We start from the raw sequence: 24,824 nt of genomic DNA, 5'->3' as shown, positions 1-24,824 counted from the left end.
ATCTTTTAGAATAGCTTAATAAATTATTGCTGACTAATAGTGTTAATTTATGGACAGTTCTGTACATGGATTTATTTTTACCAGGCAGACCAGAAATTCACTTGAATGACTACATTTCTGAGAGAAAAGTAGATGTTGTTGGCATCAAGTAATCCAATCAGGGATATTCTTTAGATTTGTTGTTTCTATTACTCACTACATTAAAATTCTCAGAGTACCTTCTTTGGTTCTCTAGTCATTACTCTGGGGTTGACATTTGTGGTTAACAATTACCTGATTCTTATTTCCTCTTATTTTTATTTGATGATAGCCTATTATTCATTAGTCAAATGGATTATTATGGGAAATGCAAACAGGAACAATGGCAACTCCCAAACATTTTGAGATCCAGTATTCCCCCATTAGTGGTAACCATCATTTTTGGCCACTGCTAATGAATTAGATTGATCTTTGCCTTTTCATTTGCAGCCTTGGTAACATCAGCTATAACCTACTGCCGTATAACTGTTTTTGGACAAAAGATTCCAAAGTGTGTATTCAGGCTCTAGTTTACTTCTGTGTATTTGGTCACATAAAAACAAATTAAATGACCAACTTAGGGAAAGAAATCAAACAATGGGGGGGGGGGGAAGTAAAGCAAAAATCCAAAAGTTGCTTCATTAAGAATGTTTGCTTTGTTTACTTAGATTTGTTATTATCACACCTATAAGTTCTTCAAAGGGGCTCCATCAAATTACCGTCCCCTAACTTTGGAAACCCCCATATCTCCAACTTGGTTATTCCATCATCTTTCCCGAGGCAAGAAAGAAACGCTCAAGCCTATCACTGCTTACTGAGAATATGTTTAATTACATCATTAGAACATTTCCAACAACTGTCTGAGAATAAATTTTGAGAAGAAATAAATGTTTTAGTTCAGTAGACTGAGGTAGGAGTAACCCAGGGAGAGTCTTCTATCATCAAAAAGTAGCCTAAGGACCCTAGGCTTATAGGTGATAGAAATTCAGCATCAGGAAGTCAGTGAAGGTGGTAGAAATGAAAATAGAGTGGCACCCAAAATAAGAAATGTCCTCTACAATTATGCACAGGTCCTAGCGGCACCAAAAGGCCAACTCACCAATAAAAATGTTCTCCCAACTACTTTGGGATGCTTACAAGTACCTGGTCTAGCAGATCCTAATCAGGACATCTTGGTATTGACACATGCTTTCTCAAGAAGAACTTTGCATCCACTGTCTACTCCCAAAGCCTCTGCATTCCTGACATTCTACCTATGCCTTATCATATCATTGTATAATTTCATCACAACAAATAGCCAACCAATGGGAAATTCTTCCTATTTTTCCCTTCAAAATCCCTCCCTCTCCACTCCCTTTTCAGTCATCACAGAAATGGGTCTTAAACAGGCTCTCCAACCTAAAGGAACTATTCCATTTTGCTGCTAAGTTTTGGGGTAGGATATTCTACCCATTTCACTGAGGCAATACCTGCACTAGTGGCTTCCAGGACCACAACACATATTTTCCAAAGGACACACAGGCGAGAATTTTTTTTCCTAAACACTCTTATTTCCTTGCATATCCTTTGACTACTTTTTCAGTAGTTTAAAAGTAATATGTCTGCATCTAACATCCAATCAATGTCTTCCCACAAGATCTTTCTCATATGTGCAGTATGCTTTTTGATGCCGCCAGCCAACCAAGCACTCTCTCCTAAGAAACTCCCAGTATCAATCTTTTCCAAGAATTGTTCAAAAGTAAGAGATAACATTCTCCCAGATCCACCCCAGCTGAACATCTTACATTTTCTCTTCAGCCAATTTGCAGTACAATTATATAATCTTTTTTGTCTTATGAATTTATTATCTATATTTACTCCGTGATGATTTATGATCTTGGGATTTGGGTTTTTTTTAATACCTTTTTCTTTGAGAGCTTTGCATGCCTCAAACAGGAAGGCCTTTGTGGACAACCTAGGATAAAGAGTATGTAAACATTTCTTTTTCTTATGACAAGAAGACAAACCTACCTGCCCGTGCTTTTGCTGAGAGGCAATCCCATGAGACATTTCAGGGTATGATGGGGCCTGGAGGTCTGTCCCTCGTGTTTTGGGACGTACCACGTCAGAAACCAGACTGGAGGAAATTGCTAGAGATTTGGGCCGAGAAGCTGTAGTGCTCATCCCCCCAGGGGGGCCTTGTTCACCTTTTTCACTTGTAGCTTCATCTTCCCCTTCTGAGTCCACAATAAAGACATATTCAGCTTTGAAGAGGTCACTTTGCTGCATTCCTTGAAGTTCGTTTGCTTTAATTCCCCTTGCTTGCAAAGCCTTTTCACTGCCCTCTGAAGGATAAATCAATGTCCCTTGGTTTCTCTCCTGTTGGCTCCCGGCATTCAAGGTCAAGTACTCATTGGACTCAGACTGCAATTAATGTAGAGACATAAAAGCATTGACATTGGTTTGACAATGGCTTCTTTTTTGCATGTACACTTAAAAGTTTAACCTGCTTATAATCTCCAAGGACAAGAATTATTTAAAATATATTTAAAAATCAGGTTGGTTTAAGAGAGATTGGGTGAAGTTAATGGTTTACTTTTACCAGTCCACTTATTTGTCCTGGTTCAAGCCTAAACAATTTAGGGCTCAGAATCTACATCAAGTAAACCTTCTTTCAAATAAATCATGACACAATTTCTTAAAAAGAGATAGAGACAGCAATGTTTCCCATGAAGACATTCGTGAGACAAACAGGGGTTGACCAAGGGTTTAATTATTGGTCAAGCAAAACCTATATATATCCTATATATCCCAGAGAGAAAGGAAACCCTATTGAAAGTTTCTAAAATAAAACAAATCTCTCTAAAAGTCTGAGAGGAAAAATAAAATTGTGACCAAAATTATAGATATTCAGACAAAACCATCCAAACTAATTAAAAAGAACTCAAGAATAAGAAGCCAAGAAAACAAGTAGATATTTTTAGTACAAGGAACTTTTCACTGCTATTTTATTTTGTAATTCTTAATCTTTTCCCATTCAATTTTCTATGAGTACATAGAGGGTTTACGAGACCAGAGTAAGACAGCTTTATCAAGCTATCAAACATCTTTTTCTAAAATGAGAGCAGCAGTGTACACTAAAATTGTGTTTAAAAGACACAGTGTTGGGGCGCCTGGGTGGCTCAGTGGGTTAAAGCCTCTGCCTTCGGCTCAGGTCATGATCTCAGGGTCCTGGGATCGAGCCCCACATCGGGCTCTCTGCTCGGCGGGGAGCCTGCTTCCTTCTCTCTCTCTGCCTGCCTCTCTGCCTACTTGTAATCTCTGTCTATCCAATAAATAAATCTTTAAAAAATAAAAAAAAGACACAGTGTTTATTTTTCTGGTTTTGATAACCATGCTGTGGTTATTATATTTTTCTTTGCAACATTTCTTTAGGCCTAAAATTACTTCAGAATAAAAAATTTAAAAAGGCACTAACTAAAATAAACTGAATTTCAACCACGATGATAAATTTAACATATGCTCTTGTGTGCATGCCTGTTGTGTGTATGAAAATAGAAGTCAAACCATTGATTACATATAACTAACCTAAGGATGTTATTTTATATGCCCATTGCACATTTTTCAGCTGATGATGATTTAGTTGAGATAAAACACAAATGGCCTCTCATTAGGATTTCTTGGACAATAGTCATTTCACATTTAAATTACAATACTATACAGTAACAAAAACCCAAACCGGGAAGAAGTTTAAATTATAAATAAGAGGATTCAGGGGCGCCTGGGTGGCTCAGTGGTTTAAAGCCTCTGCCTTCGGCTCAGGTCATGATCCCGGGGTCCTGGGATCGAGCCCCGCATCGGGATCTCTGCTCGGCGGGGAGCCTGCTTCCTTCTCTCTCTCTGCCTGCCTCTCTGCCTACTTGTAATTTCTGTCTTTCAAATAAATAAATAAAATCTTTAAAAAAAAATAACAGGATTCAAAGACAGATTGCTTATTATAAAAAATAACTATAATTAAAAGGTGGCAAAAATTGAACTAGTTTTTGAAAACATTATTAATGATCTAAAACAACTTCCCCTGTGCTATTCCCTATATTCCACATATGAGTGAAACCTTATGATAATTGTCTTTCTCTGCTTGACTTTGAAAAAAATTTTCTGCACAGATTTGTCCATTCTCTCCAATTTGCTTATTAAGTCAATGGTTTATATCAGAAAAAAATAAAATACAATGACTCCCTTCCCCTATAGTCCATCACTCTCTATTCTTTTACTCTAATGTACTTTTTATAGCTTTATCACTGAAATTTTATTATATACTTTACACTTTTTTTATTGTATGCCTTCCCAAGAATGACTTATCTGAGTTGAGTTTATTCATTCAGAACACAGCACCAAGCACATAGTATATTTGGTAAGTCATGGTTGAATATATAAATGATCAAAGGAGTATTTACCCTGTTCTATTATAACACTGAACTATTTAAAAATTGGAAGAAAAATCTTGACTATTTTAAATTTGTGGTGGTGTGTGATAATTGCAATCAGCAAATAAATATCAACATCTTAGGAAGCTCTGGAGGTTTGCAACCAAGAGGAATTCATACATGCACAGTCTCATTCATACTCATAGCACCTATACAAAGGATCCCATTAATACATTACATAGAGTTGAGTACTGTTGACAAGTTTCCCAGAAATCCCTATACTAGCATTTAAGATCTCCCTGAAATAATTCATCCTTCATAGTCTTTGAAATAAGGTGGTAGCATTGAAAATCTCAGTTCACAGATATATTACAACTTTCTGGATAAGATATTTTCATACAGATAAGGTGAATCAGATTATTTTACCCCCTTTTGGTGGTTCAAGAATACCACAAAATCCCCCAGTCACCTTTTACTCATAATAAGACAATATTACAAGACATTCTAAAGAGAAAGCTTTTTTCCCCCAAAATGTCATTATTCTAACTGAAATCATATTCAGGGTTTTTTAAAGTTCATTTTAATTTTATTGCCAGTCTTGGTCTCATTTTAGATAAGCATAGTCAGCATATAAATATAATTTTACAACCAATTTTGTCTTACTGTTATAAAGTTAACATTTTCCAAGGAATTACATAATCATAATTATAACTTTGTGAAAATGGTGTTTATTACACTCTCAACTTTTTTCTGATTATTAGCTATTAAGCTATTTTTATTTTTCCGTTTTCCTACAGAACATTTTTGCTTTTGTACTATTCTTGAATACATTTTCAAGAGTTAGATTATTGAAAGATTGTGAACAGTTTTATGATTGTGCATAGGGTTTTCCACCAAAATTGTACAAATTCACAATGCTAGCAGCAAAGTATGAGCACATCAGTATCTTCACAACTGCCCCAGCACTGGATATTGCGCTTTTTAAATTTTGCTAAGTTATTGCATGTAAAACAATAATACCTTATTGTTTCATCTTTATTTTCTGTCAAGAAACTGACAGAAATTCAAACTTGTACAAAATTTTATTTTTATTATTTTAGGACATATTTGGGAGAAGAACAAGTGCCTGGAGGCAGAATATGTCACGTGAATAGCAAAGTATAGGATGTCAACTCAGGAGAGTTGAAAATAGTGCATTGGAGAGAAGGAGAGTACGATAATGTTTGGGTTTCTATTATACAGTTATATTTTTAGTCAACCTTGAATTTCACAGTCATCTCACTTTATGCAAGGGAAATAAACATTCATACAAATTTCCAAGTCATTCTTATGGACAATTTAATGCTTAATATAAAATTGTTTAATGTAAAGAAAGAACAAAAATAATCCTACCCTATTTACAGTTTCTGGATTCTTATCACTTGGTTCCTCAGGAATTTTAACAAGGAATTTAGAGGTGTCAGCCAACTTAGAGTGGATTGGTAGTCTTCTGACAGTAGGGACAAATGTGAAGATCAGAGGTTTGGCTTCAGAATCACCAGAAGAGACCTAAGAGACATGTAATAAATTAGACTTTCAGTCTTGTTAGAGATTTATCTTGATTTTATTTTCTAATTACCATGATATTTACTTCATTTATTTTGAGAAGATGACTCTTATCCTGTGATCATGTATATGGTTGCCAAAGAAAACAGCTGTAAAAATAGTGAGCGTGGATCAGATTCCTTTTTTAAATTATTCCATTTATCAGGGAAAGCAATACAACCTAAGAAAGAGCCTATTGTAGGAGATGGCAGCAAAACAGTGGATTGGCTAGTTGATCTCTTGGAACATTACAGGGTACCTCTACCTCCATAGGGTCATCACAAACACAGCATCTATTCTGTTTCAAAATTGACTTTTATTCATTTAACCCTGGGTTAGCATGTTCAATCTGACTCATAATCACCAAGCATGCAAGAAACTTCCAACGTGTATCATTAATGAGGATACTAAAAAATGGATTTAAAATCGGAAGTAATTTTTTTGGCTATTAGAATACAAATGCCTGTCTTCAAGGATATCCTTTCTCTTTCATTCATGCTTTGTTCATTCAAGAGTAACCATGTTTAGTATTTGTGGTGGGGCAGATACTCGGGAGCTAGGGATGCCATCATGAATAGGAAATGGTTAACAGACTATGCATGAGAAGAAGAAAGAGTATGCACAGAATATGAAAGGAAAAGTGATGAGGGGTACCTGCATACCCCCTGGGAAGCTCTGTAAAAGGCAACACCTGAAATGTAGGTCCCAGTGAAGAGAAAGATAAAGATATCCCAGGCTGAAAAAACCAGATGAGTGAAAGCATGGAAGGGCAGCAGCAGTGGGGTGAGGATCAAGCTTAGATCCTGTCCTATGGACAACAGAGAACCATCAGAGCACCATAGATTGGGAAATGACAAGTCACATTAGAATTTTAGACGGATAATTTTGGTTTTAAAAGACACATAGCTAGTGACGGGCAAAGAAAGTCAAGAGCAATAGGTTGAGAACTACCTGAAAGGGAAAAAGAGAAGATGGTACCATAATCTCCCTTTCACAAAATTTTGAATGAGGAATAAGGAGGGTTGTCCGGAGTAATTAGCGAGGGAAGGAGAGTCAAAGAGCTGCCTGTGTTGGCATGTAATCAGATAGTCTTGAACAAGTATGTAGACTGGGGGTAGGGATCAGGAGAGAAGGAAAGCAAAACAGGGTCCTGGAGGAAGCAGGCAAAATAAGTTAAGGGAACATATGGTCACCTTTGAGTCCAGAGAAAATGAACTAAGATACAGGAAAGCTCATGAATGTGGTGTACCGGGGAGCAGAAATGTGGTATAATCAACATTGATAATAAAATCAGCCCCATCTCGTCAGAGTAACACTGCCCCTCTGCCACCTGAATGCCTCTGTCTCAAGAAATATGATATGCCCTGGCAAGACCCTCACTGTCCTCTCTCTTTAAGCCATGAACCCCTCTATGCCTTGAAACCCTCAGATTTCACCTTGGCATTCCTTTTCACCCTAGCTGTGTCAGCCCCTGTGAGAAACCCAGACCTCAGTCATCCCACAACCCTGTGTGCTATACATACCCGTTGTTCTTTTCCCATCTGTGCCTGCTCCAACTCTTGAAGCCTTTCCACCATACACTTTCTGGTATCCAGTTGGCCACCACAAAATCCTCCATGTCCCTAACCTCTTCTCTAACTTCTCTAACTAGCTCTAACCAAACCATGGCTTTTTCTAAGGGGCTTTGTCTCTAAGAAGCTACCTCAGTGGAAACTGTTTTCTCTCACACTGGGCCTAGAACTAAAGCGTGTCTTCCTTACTTCCCTATACTGCTTCTAGACCATTCCTCTTTCCTCTTACCTAGAAACTTCCAGACTTGAATCTCCTGTCAGTAGTCTATACTCTTCACTGCCATCTCCCCACAACCAAAGGAAGCCCTTCTTTCTTTGAAGATTTAGTTCCTGGCTCAGTTCCACTCTTTTTAACACTATGCTTTGTGCAATACTCAACATCATAGCCCATGGGAAATTTTCCTCATCTTGTGTTGCCCTGGTCTTTCTTCCTGAATCCTTCCTGATTCTCAGATCCCTAGCCTCAACCAGTACCTACAACCACTCTATAGTGTCACATTTTCAATTCTCTGGCTGCCACTTCTTTTCTTCCCATACCTCCTTCTCACACTCCAACTCCAGCATTTCTCAGATCTCACCAGAATAAAAATCTACTGATTCCTCCAACATTATATTGTCCCATATTTCTTCTTTTTAACCAACCTTAGTGGCTGCATTCACCACAGTTAACACCCCATGCACACTCCGCAAATGGTTCCCCTCTCTCACATCATCCCCTCCCAACTGGGTAAATCACCATTCTCACTAAATCTAACCTCCTACTCTACTCCTGCACCAAAACAGTATGTGATTGGAGGAAATAACACAAACTATGCTTACTGGTTTCACTTCAAATTTATGATTCAGCCCAAGCAGGCCTTTCAGTGCTGCTCTATTAAACATATGCTAGCTATTTGGCCTATTTACGCTCCCACTTGCCTAGAAAACTCACATCCTTTCCAACATCTTCTTCCATGGTCTTACTCTGAGCTGATAAGTTTGTTTCTCATTTCACTGAGATAACTGAAGCAATCAGAAAAGAATTACCAAGGTTTCCATCACCCCATCTACTCACCCCCCGCATCTTTGTTCTCTCATGTGGCCTAAAGTCCTGTCATTATGTCCCTAGTAAAATCAACTCTCACTTGAATATTTTGCTTCCTACTAACTTTTATTTATTCAACAAGGTGTCATTAAATGCCTACTAAATGCTAAGGCACCACTTTAAGTGCTGGTGATGTAATGGTGAGCAAAAATCTTTACACTAATGGAATTTATATCACAGAGGAGGAAGTAGTAAACAAAATAAATATGTAAAATATTTAGTACTTATATAGTTATAAGCTATGAAGCCTAGCTTTAAGGCTATTGTGATGACCCATGGTAGAGAAATGGTAGGTTGAACTTGGGTTGCTATGGTAACCATGATAAGAAGTGTTAAGATTCTGGCTATGTTTTAGTTGTTTATTTTTTAAGGTTTTATTTATTTATTTTTGCAAGAGAGAAAGAACACGAGGGGGGAGGTGGGCAGAGGGAGAAGCAGACTCCCCGCTGAGCAGGGAACCTGATGCAGGACTCAATCATGACCTAAACCAAAGGCAGATGCTTAACTGATTGAGCCACACAGGCACCCAAGATTCTGGCTCTATTTTAAAGGAAAACAGAATTTTCTTAAAAATTAAATGTGGAAAAAAAAAATTAAATGTGGGATATAAGGGATAGATAAGAATCAAGATGAGTACAAAATTATTGACCTAAATAACTGTAAGAAATGAGCTTTTACTTACTAAAATGGGGAAATCAATGGGCAAAGCTAGTCTGAGAATAAAGATCAAATTTGATATGCTAAATATAGACCCAAATGGAAATATGGGAATGGGAGTCAAATTTAGAGAAAAGTCTGTGCTAAAGATGAAATTATTAGAGTTGTTAACTTATACATTGTATTTGAAACCACAAGACCAGATGAGCTCACCAAGGGAGCAGGCACAAACAAGAAAAGAAAAGGTCCAAGGCTGAACCCTCCCGACTTGCAACCAAACGGTCCAGTAGCAAAGCAAGAACTTATAGAGGTGACATGGGATTTTAAGGAAAATAGAAAAGACTGGAATGTCACTGACATCAATAGGAAAGATGCCTGACTATCAACCAAAGGATTACCAGGCTCTGCTGAGGAGCCATGAATTTGTTGCAGTGAAGCCAATTTACGTGGCCTTTTGATATCCCCTCCAGGGATATTCAAACAGCCTCTCAAAGGAACAGAGAAAGTCAACTATAGCATTTACAGAGCTGGTGTTCGGAAACTGGAAAGAAAGTTGAGGAAATTGAGAGCCCTTGTGAGAGTAGAGCAAATGACCAAAATGCGGAGTTTGGACGGGTCCAAGAGAGGGACTCTCAGATTCCAGGGACCAGTGGTCTCTGACACTCAGAGAACAGATCTAATAGCATGTTGAGTGTCTGGAAGAATGGCTTGGGTTTACAGTACAGTATGTGAAAATGTAAGATTTAGAGGTATGGTAATTCTATGTGGTCTAGGCTTTGGCCTTGAGACTGACTATCTGGGAAGAAAAAAACAGAAAAGGCACCAAGCTTGTGAAGCTTAAGCAACTATGAGACAAGAAGGTTGACAAGGTCAGCCCCGGGGAAAACAAAAGTCATGCCGGGTGACAGTAAGACTGCCCTGGAGAGAGAGACGGATAGCCTGGGGGCACAATGTGAGCCTGGGGTCAGGAGGTACCTGGAGCAAGCTGCCTGGGACACTAGATTAGTAATGGGATATTTTCTTTGTAAGCATGTAATCAAACAAAGAGGACTGGATATCCGTATGGGAGATTTCACCCTATAGGTCTAATGAACTAAATGTAGGCCACTTACTATATAGTAAAAGTTTTTTGGTAACTAAAAAAATGAAAATAGCTATGCCTTCTAGAAATGATGCATATTCCTTAAGAAATATCAAACATACAGTCAAACCCTTCTGAGCTAACTCTCATTTTTTAATATTCTCTTTTTGGAAAGATTTTTATTTATGGGAGAGAGGGTGAGAGAAAGAGCAGAGGGAGGAGCAGAGGGAAAGGGACAAACAGAACCTGTGCTGAGCCCAATGCAAGACTCCACCTCAGGAACCTGAGGTCATTACCTGAGCACAAACCAAGGGTGGGACACAACTGTCTGCACCACCCAGGTGCCCCTAATATTCTTTAATGCTTTTAAAGACAGTTGTCCTTATTTCCTCATTGCAGTCATGTCAAAATTCCCAGGTTGCTGCTAATCATGGGAAAATAATAAATCAATGCTCTCCCTTGTAATAAGGAACATTAGATCCCTTGTGAGATTTGGAAAGCCCATTAGTCTTATCAGCAATAACAATACAACAGGTTTATTGGATAGATTATTTCCTAGGAAGACCTTTTTACATGACTAATCTCACCAATATCAAGATAGATAGAGAGTGGTTTTAGCAACAAAATCAGTAGAGGTAGTTCAGATAATTCATCACAGAATTTCAAGTGGGCAGAAGATAAAGACAGTCCTTTAGGAGTCAAAAGGTGAAATTGTGACCTTATCCCCAGGTTCTATAGGCCTGCTCCATCTCTCCCCATGATAATTACAAGTCTATCTTGGGTTCTATCCCAGTGAAATTTAAATACTAATACATGAAAGGCTTCAGTATAAGTGACCCAGGGGTCTGAAATACATATAACCATTATTAATAGGAAGTGGCTTTGCCTTCTAAAACACGCACAATACCGAAAATTTACTTCCTCTATGACCTTGTGCAATTTGTATAACGCAATGCTACCTAAATCTTTAAAAAACAAATAGATCGCCATTACTGACACCCAATAAACTACAGACTTTATAAAGGGTAATAGCTATAATTTCAGTGACAAAAAGGGAAACAAAATATAAATGAAAACTGATGATTCAGTGCATAAGGTGCACTTGCCATCCAATGCCCTCAAAGGAATTTCAAAGCATAACCACATGTGGACAATGAAAGCAACAGAAAAGTAAAATTATTTCTTTCTACATTATTGTCATATTTTCCTACAGACACATCCATATCCGACAAAAAAAAGTCTTCCCCAGTGGAAGAGAACTGGAGGAGAACAATTTTTTTTTCTTTAATTTTAGTTGAACCCATGCATGATGTCATTCAAGAATAACATAAAAGGGAAAATCTAATAGGACTAAAGACGTATTCGTCTTCCTGGGTTACTGATGGAGAAAAAGATCAGGGATAAATTCCTGTCTGAACACACATCCTCAGAAGCACCACCACAAAAGGGAATGCTTTGGTATCCACTTTTAAGCTGGGAGTACAGTATTAGCACAGGGCTCTTTTCATCGCTCTTACCTAGCATCCTCTTATCTAACCAAGGAGGTACTGATTTTTTTCTTTTCTTTTTTTTTTTTTTTTTGGTACAGAATTCAGGTTGGCAAAGGATTTGAAATTACACTAGCTACACGATGAAACATTTAGATGAAGAGCCATGTGTTAGCCAGGGTAGACTGCTGAATCCCCTGTTCAGAAAAGAAGAAAAAAAAAATTTTTTTCTCTCTTTACTGCATACGGTGGCCAAGTTCCAGTGGAGCCCAGAAATGAATCGCTATGGTGATGAAAAATCATTTTCTGCACAAAGCAGAAACAGATGCATGTTAATATCATTGTACTTGTTAAATGCCGGTTTAACACTTTCAAGTTGTCAATGCCATTTAAAAACACATCTTAGTTCCTATCCTTGGGAAACTGTTTAATAACTGAAATTAGACCTGAGAGGATTAACATCTAGCCCTCACTACAGTTTCAACTACTCAGAACTGTCTGAGACTGTCCCCCTCTCACCGGACAGCCGAATAATAACTGAAGAAATGGCGTTTCCCGTGCCATGCAAGTTCACTGCTCTGTTGCTCAGTTTCTGGGCTGCAATGCCTTCCCGTCTTCTATTCCCCTAAAAGTTCTCTTCCTTCCTGTGGTGACACCCACACTCACAGATGGCCACTAGCCTCCTGTTAAAAAGAGGCATGGAAGGGCGTCAGCTTCCACACTATGCCAAGGGCAGTCCCGAGCGTTTTGTGGGGTTGGACAGCAAGCAGTTTGCTTTTATCTGCTCGCCCTGCCACTAACTGCAGATAATAACATTTCATTTTGATATACAGGCAAATTTATCTCTCCGCAGGCAGCTCTCCCTCAAGCCCTCTGGCAGCAAACACCGAAGTGCACAGCCTTTAAAAGTTCTTGAAAGCATTAAGGAAAGACTTCCCTTTACCTGGGGTGTGGTCTGAATGCTCCCTGCTAAGACGCCCGAGTTCATTTGGAAGTAATTGTTCCCGCAGTCCCTCGGAAACCCCTGTTCTGGAAGCATTGATTCATCCCATAAGGGAGTGAGCAAACCGATGACTGAGGTGGGAAGGGAGCCTCTCACTAAAACAACACACACTCACACAGAAAAAAGGAATTCTAAAAAGAGGTAAAGTGGCATCCTCCTTGATTTGAAAAATCCTGTCAGCTCCCAAGAGTAGGTTTATGTGTAGATAATTTTTAGATTTGGCACTTCATGAGAGGTCATGTTGACTGCTGAAATGAAGCCAGGAGAAGTAAAAGAAAAAGAAAAAAAAGAAAGAAAGAAAAACCCACCTATACGTGTTTGCCCTCTTTTCTTGTCACGCATGTATCCCAATTACATATTCTATGCAAAGAGAGAAGCCAGTTTGTGCAGTGACGAGAAGCTGATTGAAAGGCCCGAGCATCTGCCAATCTCAGCAACCAGTTGGTCACACTCACTGAGAACACTGAGAGGTACAAACACATGCAAACACTGAGCCTAAATAAAGCCCGAGAAAACACACAGGGATCATTTCAAAAAATCAATAGCATTATCGGTCTTTGGCATGTAAATGCAGCAGGAACGTCTGTAGTGACTGAAGTTTTGCTATTAATCACTTTAGCTCTAGAATGAAGCTTGGAGTCAAATATTTGTTGAAACAAAATTCCCTTCTGAGGTTTCCTGGAAGACAGTGAGTGTCCTGACTGCAGACGAACCAACCTCAAAACCTCACATGTAAAACTGAGTGGTGTCTTCAAGCTTTTGGGATTTCTACTTTTTTTAAGTATTGATTTTTCTCCAAATTTGTACTATCTAGATTTGTGCTTTGGCAAAGAAAGATCTTGTGGCCCAAGGGTTGGTTATAGACCAAAGGCTATGGGAAGGAATGAAGATTTTACTTTGGGGACCTAGATTATACCTCTTAACATTTCAACATTATCAAAAGCCAGAATTTGTCGAAACGTTACAAGTAAAATAATGCTCAAAGTGATTCTACTAGCACACTGGCAAAAATTCTCCCAAACAACACAGCACTTTTTGACCTAGAAAATTCTCTAAATTTCTGAATAGAAGTGCTGTTACATCCCTAGGTAAATTATATGTCTTCCTCTAGGCGATGTATATTTATACATACTCAAAAGAAAATATAACACCCTCCTGCCCTCAAAGAGCTTACAGTCCAATTGAGAATAGAAAACAGATTACAAATAACCGAAATGCAAAGCAAAAAAAAAAAAGGAGAGAGAGAGATTGAAGTTCTCAAATTTTATGCATAAACTATAAACCACCTGGACAGCTTGAGGAAATCTGCCCTTAGATTCTCCTTTTTTTTTTTAAGATGTTATTTATTCACTTGTCAGAGAGAGAGAGAGCCAAAGCAGGTGGAGCGGCAGGCAGAGGGAGAAGCAGGCTCCCCACTGAGCAATGAGCCCGACACAGGCCTCCATCCCAGGATGCTGGGATCATGACCTGAGCTGAAGGCAGACATAACTGACTGAGCCACTGAGGTGTCCCTCCCCTCAGAATCTGCATGTCCAGCCGGCTCCCCGCTGATGCCTGGCTGCTTGTCCATAACACTTTGAGTCACAAAGACCTGGCGGGTTTGGGAGGGACGTGAGATCACAGCTACTTGGAGTAATTCAAGGAGAAAGAGGCACTGGCGCTGCACTTCAAGGGATCGGGGAGTGGGGGCTTCGGAAAGTGGGATGGAACAACACTCCTTTCAAGCAGAGTTAAAGGCTTGAGTGAAGGCACCTGTCCTAACAGCAGTATGCCGCAAGAAGGGTCATAAAAGGCGAAAACCTAGAGTTGATCATTCACTGGCTGGGGGACCCACGGGGACCTCCCAAAGACAATCCTTTCACTTGTGAAATGTGGATATGAATAGTCCTTGTCTCACAGGGTTCTTGCAAGGATTACTGTGAAATCATGTAACCCCTAGAGGCCACATTCATCTTACACAGTCCTAGTGAGTGGCTCCCTACGAGGAAGCAGCAGTCTGGTCAGCCGTCAATAGTTTGATCCGTTCGTTCCAAGTAGACTCTACGAAGCTCTTCTCCCATACCTCATTCTGTCTTCCCTATGGTCTTTTCTCTCTCATTTCCTTCCCCAACCAAAGCAATATTTATGCATGTTGGCAGGTCAACTTTGGAAGGGGAAATACTTTAGCCCCTATCTTTTGCCCTATTTGAACTCTTCCTTGAGTCATTTTACAACATGAGAACCAATTGAATTAATCCATTATTTTGTTATTTGGCTCTGTGTCTTGCTGGCAACTGTTCTCAAATCATTTTCTTTCCCTGGCTTTATTAATAATTGTTGGTGTTGCAGACTATTTGTTATATTGATAGAAGTAATAATTGTTAGTTAAAAAAAACATAATGGTCATGCATTATAACAGCATGCTTCAGCCATCTGGTTAGTAACTACATATAGCCTCAAAGAGCACATGTATTTAGGACAATTTCTATAGAAACCATCCTCATTTAAATAGAAAATGATGGCACCTGTTCAAAAATATGCCCAGTCCTGAATGATGAAGAGGATGGAGAGGTGGGGAGGAAGATTGTCTGTCCTCCAATTACAAAGACTTTTCCTATCAGTAAGAACATCACCTAGGGTCTGCCCAAGACCCTGAAGCATTTAGAAACACAAACCATTTTTTCCACAGCTCGATGTAGGCATTTAGTCAGTTAGGCTAAGCCATCGTGTAAACATACTTGTTTATTTCTGCATCTTGTTATATAAACACAAACTTTTTAATGCTCTCTCTCCCACCAAATAACACAAAATGCTCTGTTGAATAATCTTTTCCCAAGAGAAAATAAAATTTGTCAAACTTTGCAATGGACAAATACAATCCAAATTCTCTTTAAATTTTGGCATTATTGATGGCTGAAGTAGGACGTCTTTCGCCTTCCTTCTAAATGGATATTACTGCAGTAACTTCTAGCCAAAGACTCTTCAGATACTGCTTTTAAAATAAACAATAAAGAACAAATAGTCTCTCTTCTTGACATGGGAAACAAATTTGAGAAAAAAAATAGATTAGCACACAAAAGTTTGCCAAGAAACATGTGATTAAACAGATCCAGCTGCCAAGGATATTCAATTATCCATTTGTCTGTTCCTATACCCTGTGCTTGATAACATAACGTACTAGAAGTCCCATTTATTTATCTTCCTAAACATCTGTTGAATACCAGGCACTACTCTAAGCTCTGAGAGACACAAAGACAAAGAAGATTTGGACTCTATTCCCAACATGCATGACAGTTTCAAGAAAGAGATACAAGTTACACAGGTGGTGAGTGAAGTCAGAGGACAGTGCGAGGTGGTGTGTGGAATACAGACCCCATGAGGAAGTGGTTTCGGGCCATTCCCGAGGAGACTGCACTCTTAGCTCCTGTTTCTGGTGCCAACACTGGGACACTTCTCATTCTGATTTAGTTTCTGCTTGGTGTTTTCCTCTGAAAATGGGACTCACCAAGAGTTTAGATCCCTGTCTCTAGGGCAATAGGTGATTCCAGGGATCCAATCAGGGCCATCTCAATTCACAGACTCAGAACTGAGTGTATTTTATTTAAAGTGAATTCTGACCTCTCATCAAAAATATGTGAGATTCCATCACAGCCTAAGTTTGGCTCCATCTTTCCCAGGCATCTATATTGGCCTCATCTGTATTGCTTCTACTTCTGTTGCTTCTGCACTCATAGATTCTCTCCTCGTTGAGGTTTATACTCCTAGTCAATGGGATACTGGTACCTCTCCTTAGTTCGAATACACTAGAAGCTTCAAAGTATTGAGGAAAACATAGCACCTAAGTAAGACTGTGACATAATTAGATATTCAGAAAAAATAATAGGCAGAGACAGTGATAAGAAATATTTATCCATCAGGAATAAGCATTTGGTGGTCACTCTCCCCTGTTGAGTTCACTTTCTCCATTTGGCTTCTGGCACCATTTCCTATTGCTCTTGTTCCTATCCCCTCAACATTCCTTCTCTGGCTGCTTTACACCATCCTACCCTTAAGCTTTGAAGAAGCCCAGAAGTCACTCCTTAGATAATCTCATCCCATTCTATAGCTTCAAATAATAAGCCAGTGAGTTCCAAATTTATTTCTCCAACCTGATTGGCCTCCCTGAGTAATACTCATGTATCCAACTAACATCTTCACTTGCATACCTCATTGATATCTGAAACTGAATTATTTGTCTTTCTCCTAAAACTGTTCCCCACTAGAACCCCCAATTTTCCCCACCTCAGCATATAGTCGTGCAACTATTTCTCATTGCTTAGGCTAAATATGATGGGGTCACATCAATTTTTATTGGTTTCCCATAATCCCCCATCAATATATCAGTATTAGTGAATATACCAATAATCTTGATTTATCTATCCCCCTCACCAACTTATCAGGATTACCTCCCTTCAAAATAAATCCAGAAAATGTTTATACCTTGCCACCCCTACTTCTAACCTCGTAGTAGCAGAACCTACCATCATCTTTTCCAAATCACTTCCTCCTAACTAATCCCCTCCTTCTCATTGCCTTCTATAGTGAATGGTCTGATAAACAATCCATACCTTCCTTCAGGCCAAAGGACTATTCCCCAGCTGCTGGATGTGCTGTTAACAGTGCTCAGCTGTCTGTCCTCTTCATGCGTTGCTCTCAACTGAATGAAGCTCCTTGCCCAAAGCCTCTCCCCCTTCTCAGGGGTCGCCTGCATCCAATGGCTACTTGATACACCCATATATAAAGGCCCGGTACTCTCCTTCCAATTTAGGGCAACTCTAAAGAGCGATCCCAAATTCAGAGCTCCTCATGAGGTCAGTTAAGCTTTTGTTGTGTGTGCATTACAACCCAATTCTCTCTCTCGATTATGTTGCTGCTTTCCTGTTTCCACAGGTGGCGTTCCTTAGAGCACTTCCATGGGGGTAAACTTCCTGTAAGCTAACTCTACCTCAAAGTCCACTTCCTGGGAACATGGTCTGTCATCTCCTCTCCCTATAGTTATTTGCCACACAGTAGCAAGATTGAGCCTTTAAAACAAAAGTCAGAAAATGCCACTTTTCTATGCCATACCCCTCAATGGCTTCTTTTGTCACCCAGAGAATAAGCCAACATCCTTATGATAGCCAACAACAAACATGATCTGGCCCCTACGACTCTTCCCCCCTTGCTCCCCTCAGTTCTATCTACAGTGATTTTCCTACATTCCTAGAGCATGCTAATCCCACTCCCCAGAATGTTTTTCCCAAGCTCATGGGTTCTTTCACTTCCTCATGTCTCTGCTCAAATGTCACTCCAACTAAAAAAAACATTCCTCACTACTCTACATAAAATTGCCACCCCAATTTTAAACTCTTGCTAGCACTCTCTGTCCCCCTTAGCCCATGTTATTTTTCTCCAGAGCAGTAACCAGCCCCTAATGCTTGTTTATTATCTGATGTCATCATTGGATTTTAAACTCCTTCAGAGCAAGGATTTTGTTTTCATCATTATTATTTCCCTAGCCACCAGAACACTATGTGGCACATATAAGCACTCAATAAATATTTGTCCAATAAACTTATTGACTAACAGTGATCTCTTTATTTGTGGACATTTCTTATATTTCTTTCCCTCTGATGAAAAGGATAATAATTTTGGTTAAACTTGGAATTAATTGTCCAGAAGAAAACAGAATCAGTCTAATTTCCTCAAGATTCTCAGTTCCAAATGGGACAGTTATTGCTGTTATGCATAGGTCCTTACTAAAAACTGAAGGTGTAAGGGTTAAAGGAAGAAGCAAGATGGAGGTAATTTCAGTCAGCTCCCTCCCCATGACTCTTCCATACAAATACTTGTAGCAAGAACAGCAGGATGTTCAAAGCAATGGAATTTCCAGTCATCTTGGTCAGAAGCAGACAAAATAGCTCTGGATTCCAGATTTTCCACCAGGGAGCTGTGAGGTCTTGGGTAAGTCACTTGACTTCTCAGGGACAATTTATTTATAAAATAAAATTCTGGATTAGTGTTGCCTAATGCCCCTTCTTTAGAATACTAGTCTTGCAAGATGAATGGTGATGAAGAGACTCTGTGGTCAAATAAATTTAGGAACTGGTATATTCCATATCTTCTGTTAGGCGTCTCATAGCCAAGAGGTCTTTGAAGCATGGTTTAGCCCACAGTTTCTCACATTTATTCGGCCACAGAATGCCCTGCTTGCCTAATGTATACCAATATTCCACTCACAATGGGAACTGTTAAATTGGACAAACCATAAAGACTTCTTTCTGCTATAATATCCAATAAATATATAAAAAGAAAGTAGTTTGGTCAAGCAAACAAACAAAGAGTTTCCACAAAGTTACTATATGAAGCACTATTCATGATCTGGGAGAGAGCATAATGAGATAGATGGCAGATGTTCTCTGTGTTACAAAGAAAAAAACAAGAGGTGTTGCACATTCCAGGTCTACCAACTACATACCCATTTGGGCAAAAAGTTGACTAACAAAGTATTCAGTGGCATAGGAATAGGAATTAAATAAGTAGATGATGACCTGACTAGAAGATCTCAAAATATATCCAAAGAGGTAATAATAAAGTATGAGGCAAATACCTGGGGATGAAACATATTATTTAATAGAAATACTCAGAGATTCCATAGTGAATTGTTTCTATATACATCATAAGAGCAACTTAAATGCTGACCCAAAATATAATTAATAAAATCTTATTTCTAAGTGCATAGAGTGACACTATCATCTTTAGAGTTTACATTATAATTTCATAAACATGACAAAGTAATATTTATTATCAATATGACTATTAGTATAATATGATTTAATGTGCACTTTTATTGAAAATAAAGCAATAGCATTCTATTTTATGTTTCATATATATTTATGTATGAAGAATGCCCTCAAAAGTCATCATGATATGCCACAGATAAAAATTTTATCTGTATTACTCAGTTTAGACAATGATGAAAACTGTCCAAAATGGCTCAAACATTAAAGGATTTAATTGATTACTTTTGAGACTAAACTCTTTACATTTGGGCTCTGCCCACCAGGGCAAATCATGGACTGCCCCCACCCACAGGGGATCTTGTTAAAGAAAAGATCAATTACCAATGTTTTGTCATTAGAGTCATACCTTGACTTTTCAAAGCAACTGCATTTTAAAGATTTTTTTCAATTCAATTTTTATTTATTTATTAGAGAGAGAGCAAGAGAGAGTGCACAAGCAGGGGGAGTGGCAGGCAGAAGGAGAGGGAGGAGCAGGCTTCCTGCTGAGCATAGCCTGAGCTGAAGGCAAATAGATGCTTAACCTACTGAGCCACCCAGGCACCCCAGCAACTGTATTCTAAATCAGCTTCCTCATACTTGGGCAACATAAAGAACAGACTTAATATAAGTATAAAGATAATATAAAGTATATAGTATAAGTATAGTATAGTATAAGATATAGTATAAGTATAAAGATATAAAGATAAGCATATCAAGAAAATAACTATAACTTACTACACATATATTTTATCTTAACCCATCATTTTTTTTCCTATATAATCTATAGAAATACACAGCCCTTAGCAGAATAACTGAACAAAGATTTCAGAAAGCCAGTGTTTATTAGTTTTGTCATGGACTATCTAACCTTGATTAGAAGAATAAAACAGGGAACAATATAAGAGTAGAAGTAACTAACAACTTGTATTTGCAATATAGTAATGAGAATGTGGGCTATAGGTCAGAGAGTATTGGTGTGGTATCCCCCACCACTTATTAGCTATGTGAACCAAAGCAGATCCTTGATCTCCCTGACCTTCATTTATTGTGACCATAGAACTTATCACACAAACTGAGACTCTCTTAAGTCTGAAGGGTGGGGGGGGGGGGCATTATTAGGAATTACTTTAGGACATAAGCATAAATGGGACTATTTGGAGCAAGACATAATCAGCCTATTTATTTGCAACACAGAAATATAATATCTCAATACTGTTGGGAGGTTAAAATGGTATGATATGAAATAATATGGTTTCACTTATTTGTGGAGCATAACAAATGACATGGAGGACATTGGGAGATGGAGAGGAGAAGGAAGTTGAGGGAAATTGGAAGGGGAGGCGAACCATAAGAGACTATGGACTCTGAAAGACAACCTGAGGGTTTTGAAGGGGCGGGGGTGGGAGGTTGGGGGAACCAGGTGGTGGGTAATAGGGAGGGCACGTATTGCATGGAGCACTGGGTGTTGTGCAAAAACAATGAATACTGTTACGCTGAAAAAATAAATAAATACATTTTTTAAAAATGGTATGATATGAGATATAGGAAATTTGCCAATTCATGTGTTCAGTGAGTTATTTCTCCCTTTTCCTAAATAGAAATTGCGTATTGGTTGAGGGTAGGGATGATATGAGGGGCTTATTGTGTTATCTTTAAAAAAAAAAATGGAGCAAGGTGAATGACTGGCACTCCTGACTCCGGTTGGAACATTCTCTAGCAACCTCTTCCCTGTTAGGAGGGGCAACTGGGTGGCTCAGTGGGTTAAGCCTCTGCCCTCGGCTCAGGTCATGATCTCAGGGTCCCGGGATCGAGCCCCACATTGGGCTGGCTGCTTGGCGGGAAGCCTGCTTCCTCCTCTCTCTCTGCCTGCCTCTCTGCCTACTTGTGATCTCTCTCTGTCAAGTAAATAAATAAAATCTTAAAAAAAAAAGAAGGAAAGAAAGAAAGGTGGTAGGACAGGACATTACAATGCAGGAGCCAGCAAGGATTGTGTTTTTAACATTGTTTCTATCCAGAAGAACTGAGCAATGATGAACATTTTTTTCCCAAGCCACCCTATTCATTCTCAAAATATAGCCACATACTCTGACGCTTCTGCCTTTTAGAGCTGTTACTCTCTTAGTGTCTCTATGTCAGTTCAACTATAAAAGCAATGCATACTTATTTTGCACATAACTTTACAAGTGAAATGAGTTATCACCAGAAAATACAATTATATGGCCACTGGTATAAGTACTAAAGCTACATAAATTTCAATACGGATAGTACAATACAGATACAGAAAAAGTGTCGAATATTTAAATATGACTAAATATGTTTATGATCAGTATCTCAATATATTTAGTCGATAAAATTTATCTTCAAAAACAACGTGTGAGCTCTAACTTATGTTTTACACCATCAATTGAGTAATTCCACTAATGGAAACAATGAAATTTGGAGTCAGAATGAGATTCAAATAATAAATCTACCTATAATTATTGATGGTATTACGTAAGTTACTTAAATTACATGAGCTTCAGTTTTTTTCATCTATAAAATAAACATGATAAAAGCATCAAAATCTCATAGGGTAAGGTGAAAATTAAATGACATATAAGACCCCCGCATATGGCTCAACACATAGTAGGCACGCAATATATATATTTTATCTCTTTCTTTTTAGGATAGATAAAATGGAAGAGGTTTACCAAAAACTTCTAAGTGATACAAGTATCAGAATACAATCTCATTTCCTTGCACAATTTCCTCTTCTTCCTCCCCTTAACTCCAAAACAAAACAGAAAGTTGAATTTTAACCAACTTGACTCTCATCTACTATCATACTAAAGATATTTTACAACTCTGTGGCTTACCCACAAATGCTCAAAACCAGCTTCATCAGAAGGTACACAGCAATCAGGCAGCAAGTTAATAGCCAACTTTTGCTCCATATCTGCCCAAAGCAATCACTATTTAAACCGGAGGGTTATCTTGGTTTTGGACTTGTTTTTTGTTTTGGGTTTTTTTGTTTTGTTTGTTTTGTTTTTTTTTTTAAGATTTATCTATTTATTTGAGGGTGGCGGGGGCAGAGGAAGAGGAGGAGGGAGAGATTCCTCAAGCAGACTCCCCGCTGAGCATACAGCCCCAGGCCGGGCTCAATCTCATGAGCCTGAGATCATGACCTGAGCTGAAACTAAGAGTCCAATGCTTAACAGCCCGAGCCACCCAGACACCCCTGAAGGGTTATTTTAGTGAAGGTTCATACGCCTTGTAAAAGATAAACTGAGTGGGTGGAGAGTTGTATATGAACCACATTATACTGAGATGGTCTTTCCTTTTGATTTTTGGTTTGACGCTTAGAAATTTTCACCCAAGGGAAACCCAGTTGATGGCGACAACAATATATTCCCACAAGATGAGAGATGTCCTGGGAACCCATGCTCCTGCGAAGTTTTCCATGAAGACGGGAATTAATGATTCCTTGGCTCACCACTGCGTTCCTGGCGCTTAACATTTGGTCGATACGAATATTTTCTAAAGAATTAATAGTATACACCGACCCTTGAGAAAATAAGAGGTAAGAAATAAAGGTGCCATGGATCAAGTGTAAAGAAATAGAAAACAAAACACAAAGCTTTTCTCTGCATAATTCACCTTACCTAATGGTAATGCAACTGTAAGTCAACCTTCTACCACTTCTCTGACTACATTACATTAGATGATAGAAGGCTTCCTAGGTCAGAAATGGCTACTGTTTCACAGGTGAGATATTAGGAAGCAGTAGAGAAGATAATATGAAGAAGACATTTTTCTTTGTTTACTTCTCATGGTGTGTGATGAAGTCATATGCAGGATCAACAAAGCAAACATTTCAAGTCAATACAATAGATCACTTAAAGGTATTCTGTACATCACAAAAGGGACACTGAAATAGCAACTGTCTTACCCGAAAAAAAGCACTTGACCTATTTATCAAATTTGCCGACAGATTAAAACAAAGAGACTATTAAAAAATTTGCAGTGAAAAATAGCTCCCTCATTTCCATAAAGAAACTAGATTATCTCACCCACAGGGATTTTGTGATAATTAAATAAAATTGCACATGAAACGTTCCCAACATGGTGCCTACCATCTGACAAAGCCTCAATAATGATTAGCTATTGCTGTGGTTATATGACATAATACTGAGTTGCCCAAAGCAACTAGCAATATTACATTAATTATATATTTAAACCAATAAATGCCAGTTACATACCATCATTTTAAAATTTCACAGAAATGTTATTGCTGAACATATACTCCAAAGTATTTTTCTTTAAAATCAGTATTTTGTTTTTTCTGATCAATTTTATTGTTTTTGCCTTCATAGTTCACATCTCTGTATATAATGCATTACATACATTTTTATAACTATATAACTATTTTCACCTGTGATTTTGTTAATTGGTAAGTCTACATGCAAAGACAAACCTATTCCCTTCAAATCTGCCTATTCCAATTATCAACACAGTCAACACAGAATCCTTTTCCAAGAGTCTTTGTTTTTTAATCTCACAGTGCTATTTTATTCAAAATCTAACTATAGTGTTTCTGCAGAAACATTTTCAGAATCACTTCTCAGTCATTTGGAAACACGTATTGCTGCTAATAAGTCTGTTTACCTGAAAAGGGTTAGGGATGCTGAGCAGGCAGGCAATCTGTAAGTCTTAGATTCCAATATGTTGCCCATACTGTATTGTGTACAGCTATGTATATATACTTGTTTTTTTCAAATCAACACGTGACTGTGTAGGAGATGGGGAAGGGTTCAAACTATGCACAAATAAGTTCTAGAGGTTCTAATGACATTCAGCTGAGCAGTCTGTAGGCATAAAGGAATTTGAGACACAAAAAAATCATTGTCCCAGTGCACAGTTACTAAAATGTTTTCCTGTAAAGATAGAATGTCCCCTTTCTTTCTGAAGACATTTACCAAGGTCCATAATGTATCACTTAAATTCTCTCAATAAGCTTACTAGTAAAAATACAATATACTTTCCCTCAGGATTTCAAATTTCACTCAGATTATTTTTTTAAATATTTTCCTTTAAAAACTGACATAAAAAATAAAACTATTTCCTCTCTGAAACAGTTTTTGTAGGAAAGAAAAAATAATCCCTAAGTACATTTAA

At 38.3% G+C, this 24,824-nt stretch overlaps 1 protein-coding gene across 1 annotated transcript in view; it reads right to left on the bottom strand.

The window, feature by feature from the left end:
• LOC123941851 (muscular LMNA interacting protein) overlaps positions 1 to 24,824 on the bottom strand; it is a 259,159-nt gene that overhangs the window by 135,395 nt on the left and 98,940 nt on the right. Inside the window, exons 2-3 of the mRNA XM_046005630.1 lie at positions 5,817 to 5,972; positions 2,029 to 2,421 (exon numbers count right to left, since the gene is read on the bottom strand). Coding sequence (XP_045861586.1) covers positions 2,029 to 2,421; positions 5,817 to 5,972 — 549 coding nt within the window. The remainder of the gene's footprint in view (positions 1 to 2,028; positions 2,422 to 5,816; positions 5,973 to 24,824) is intronic.

Source organism: Meles meles, chromosome 5, assembly GCF_922984935.1.
Source record: "Meles meles chromosome 5, mMelMel3.1 paternal haplotype, whole genome shotgun sequence".
Lineage (NCBI taxonomy): Eukaryota > Metazoa > Chordata > Mammalia > Carnivora > Mustelidae > Meles > Meles meles.
Note: the sequence above shows the minus strand (reverse complement) of the source record. Positions and strands in the feature narration are given on the sequence as shown.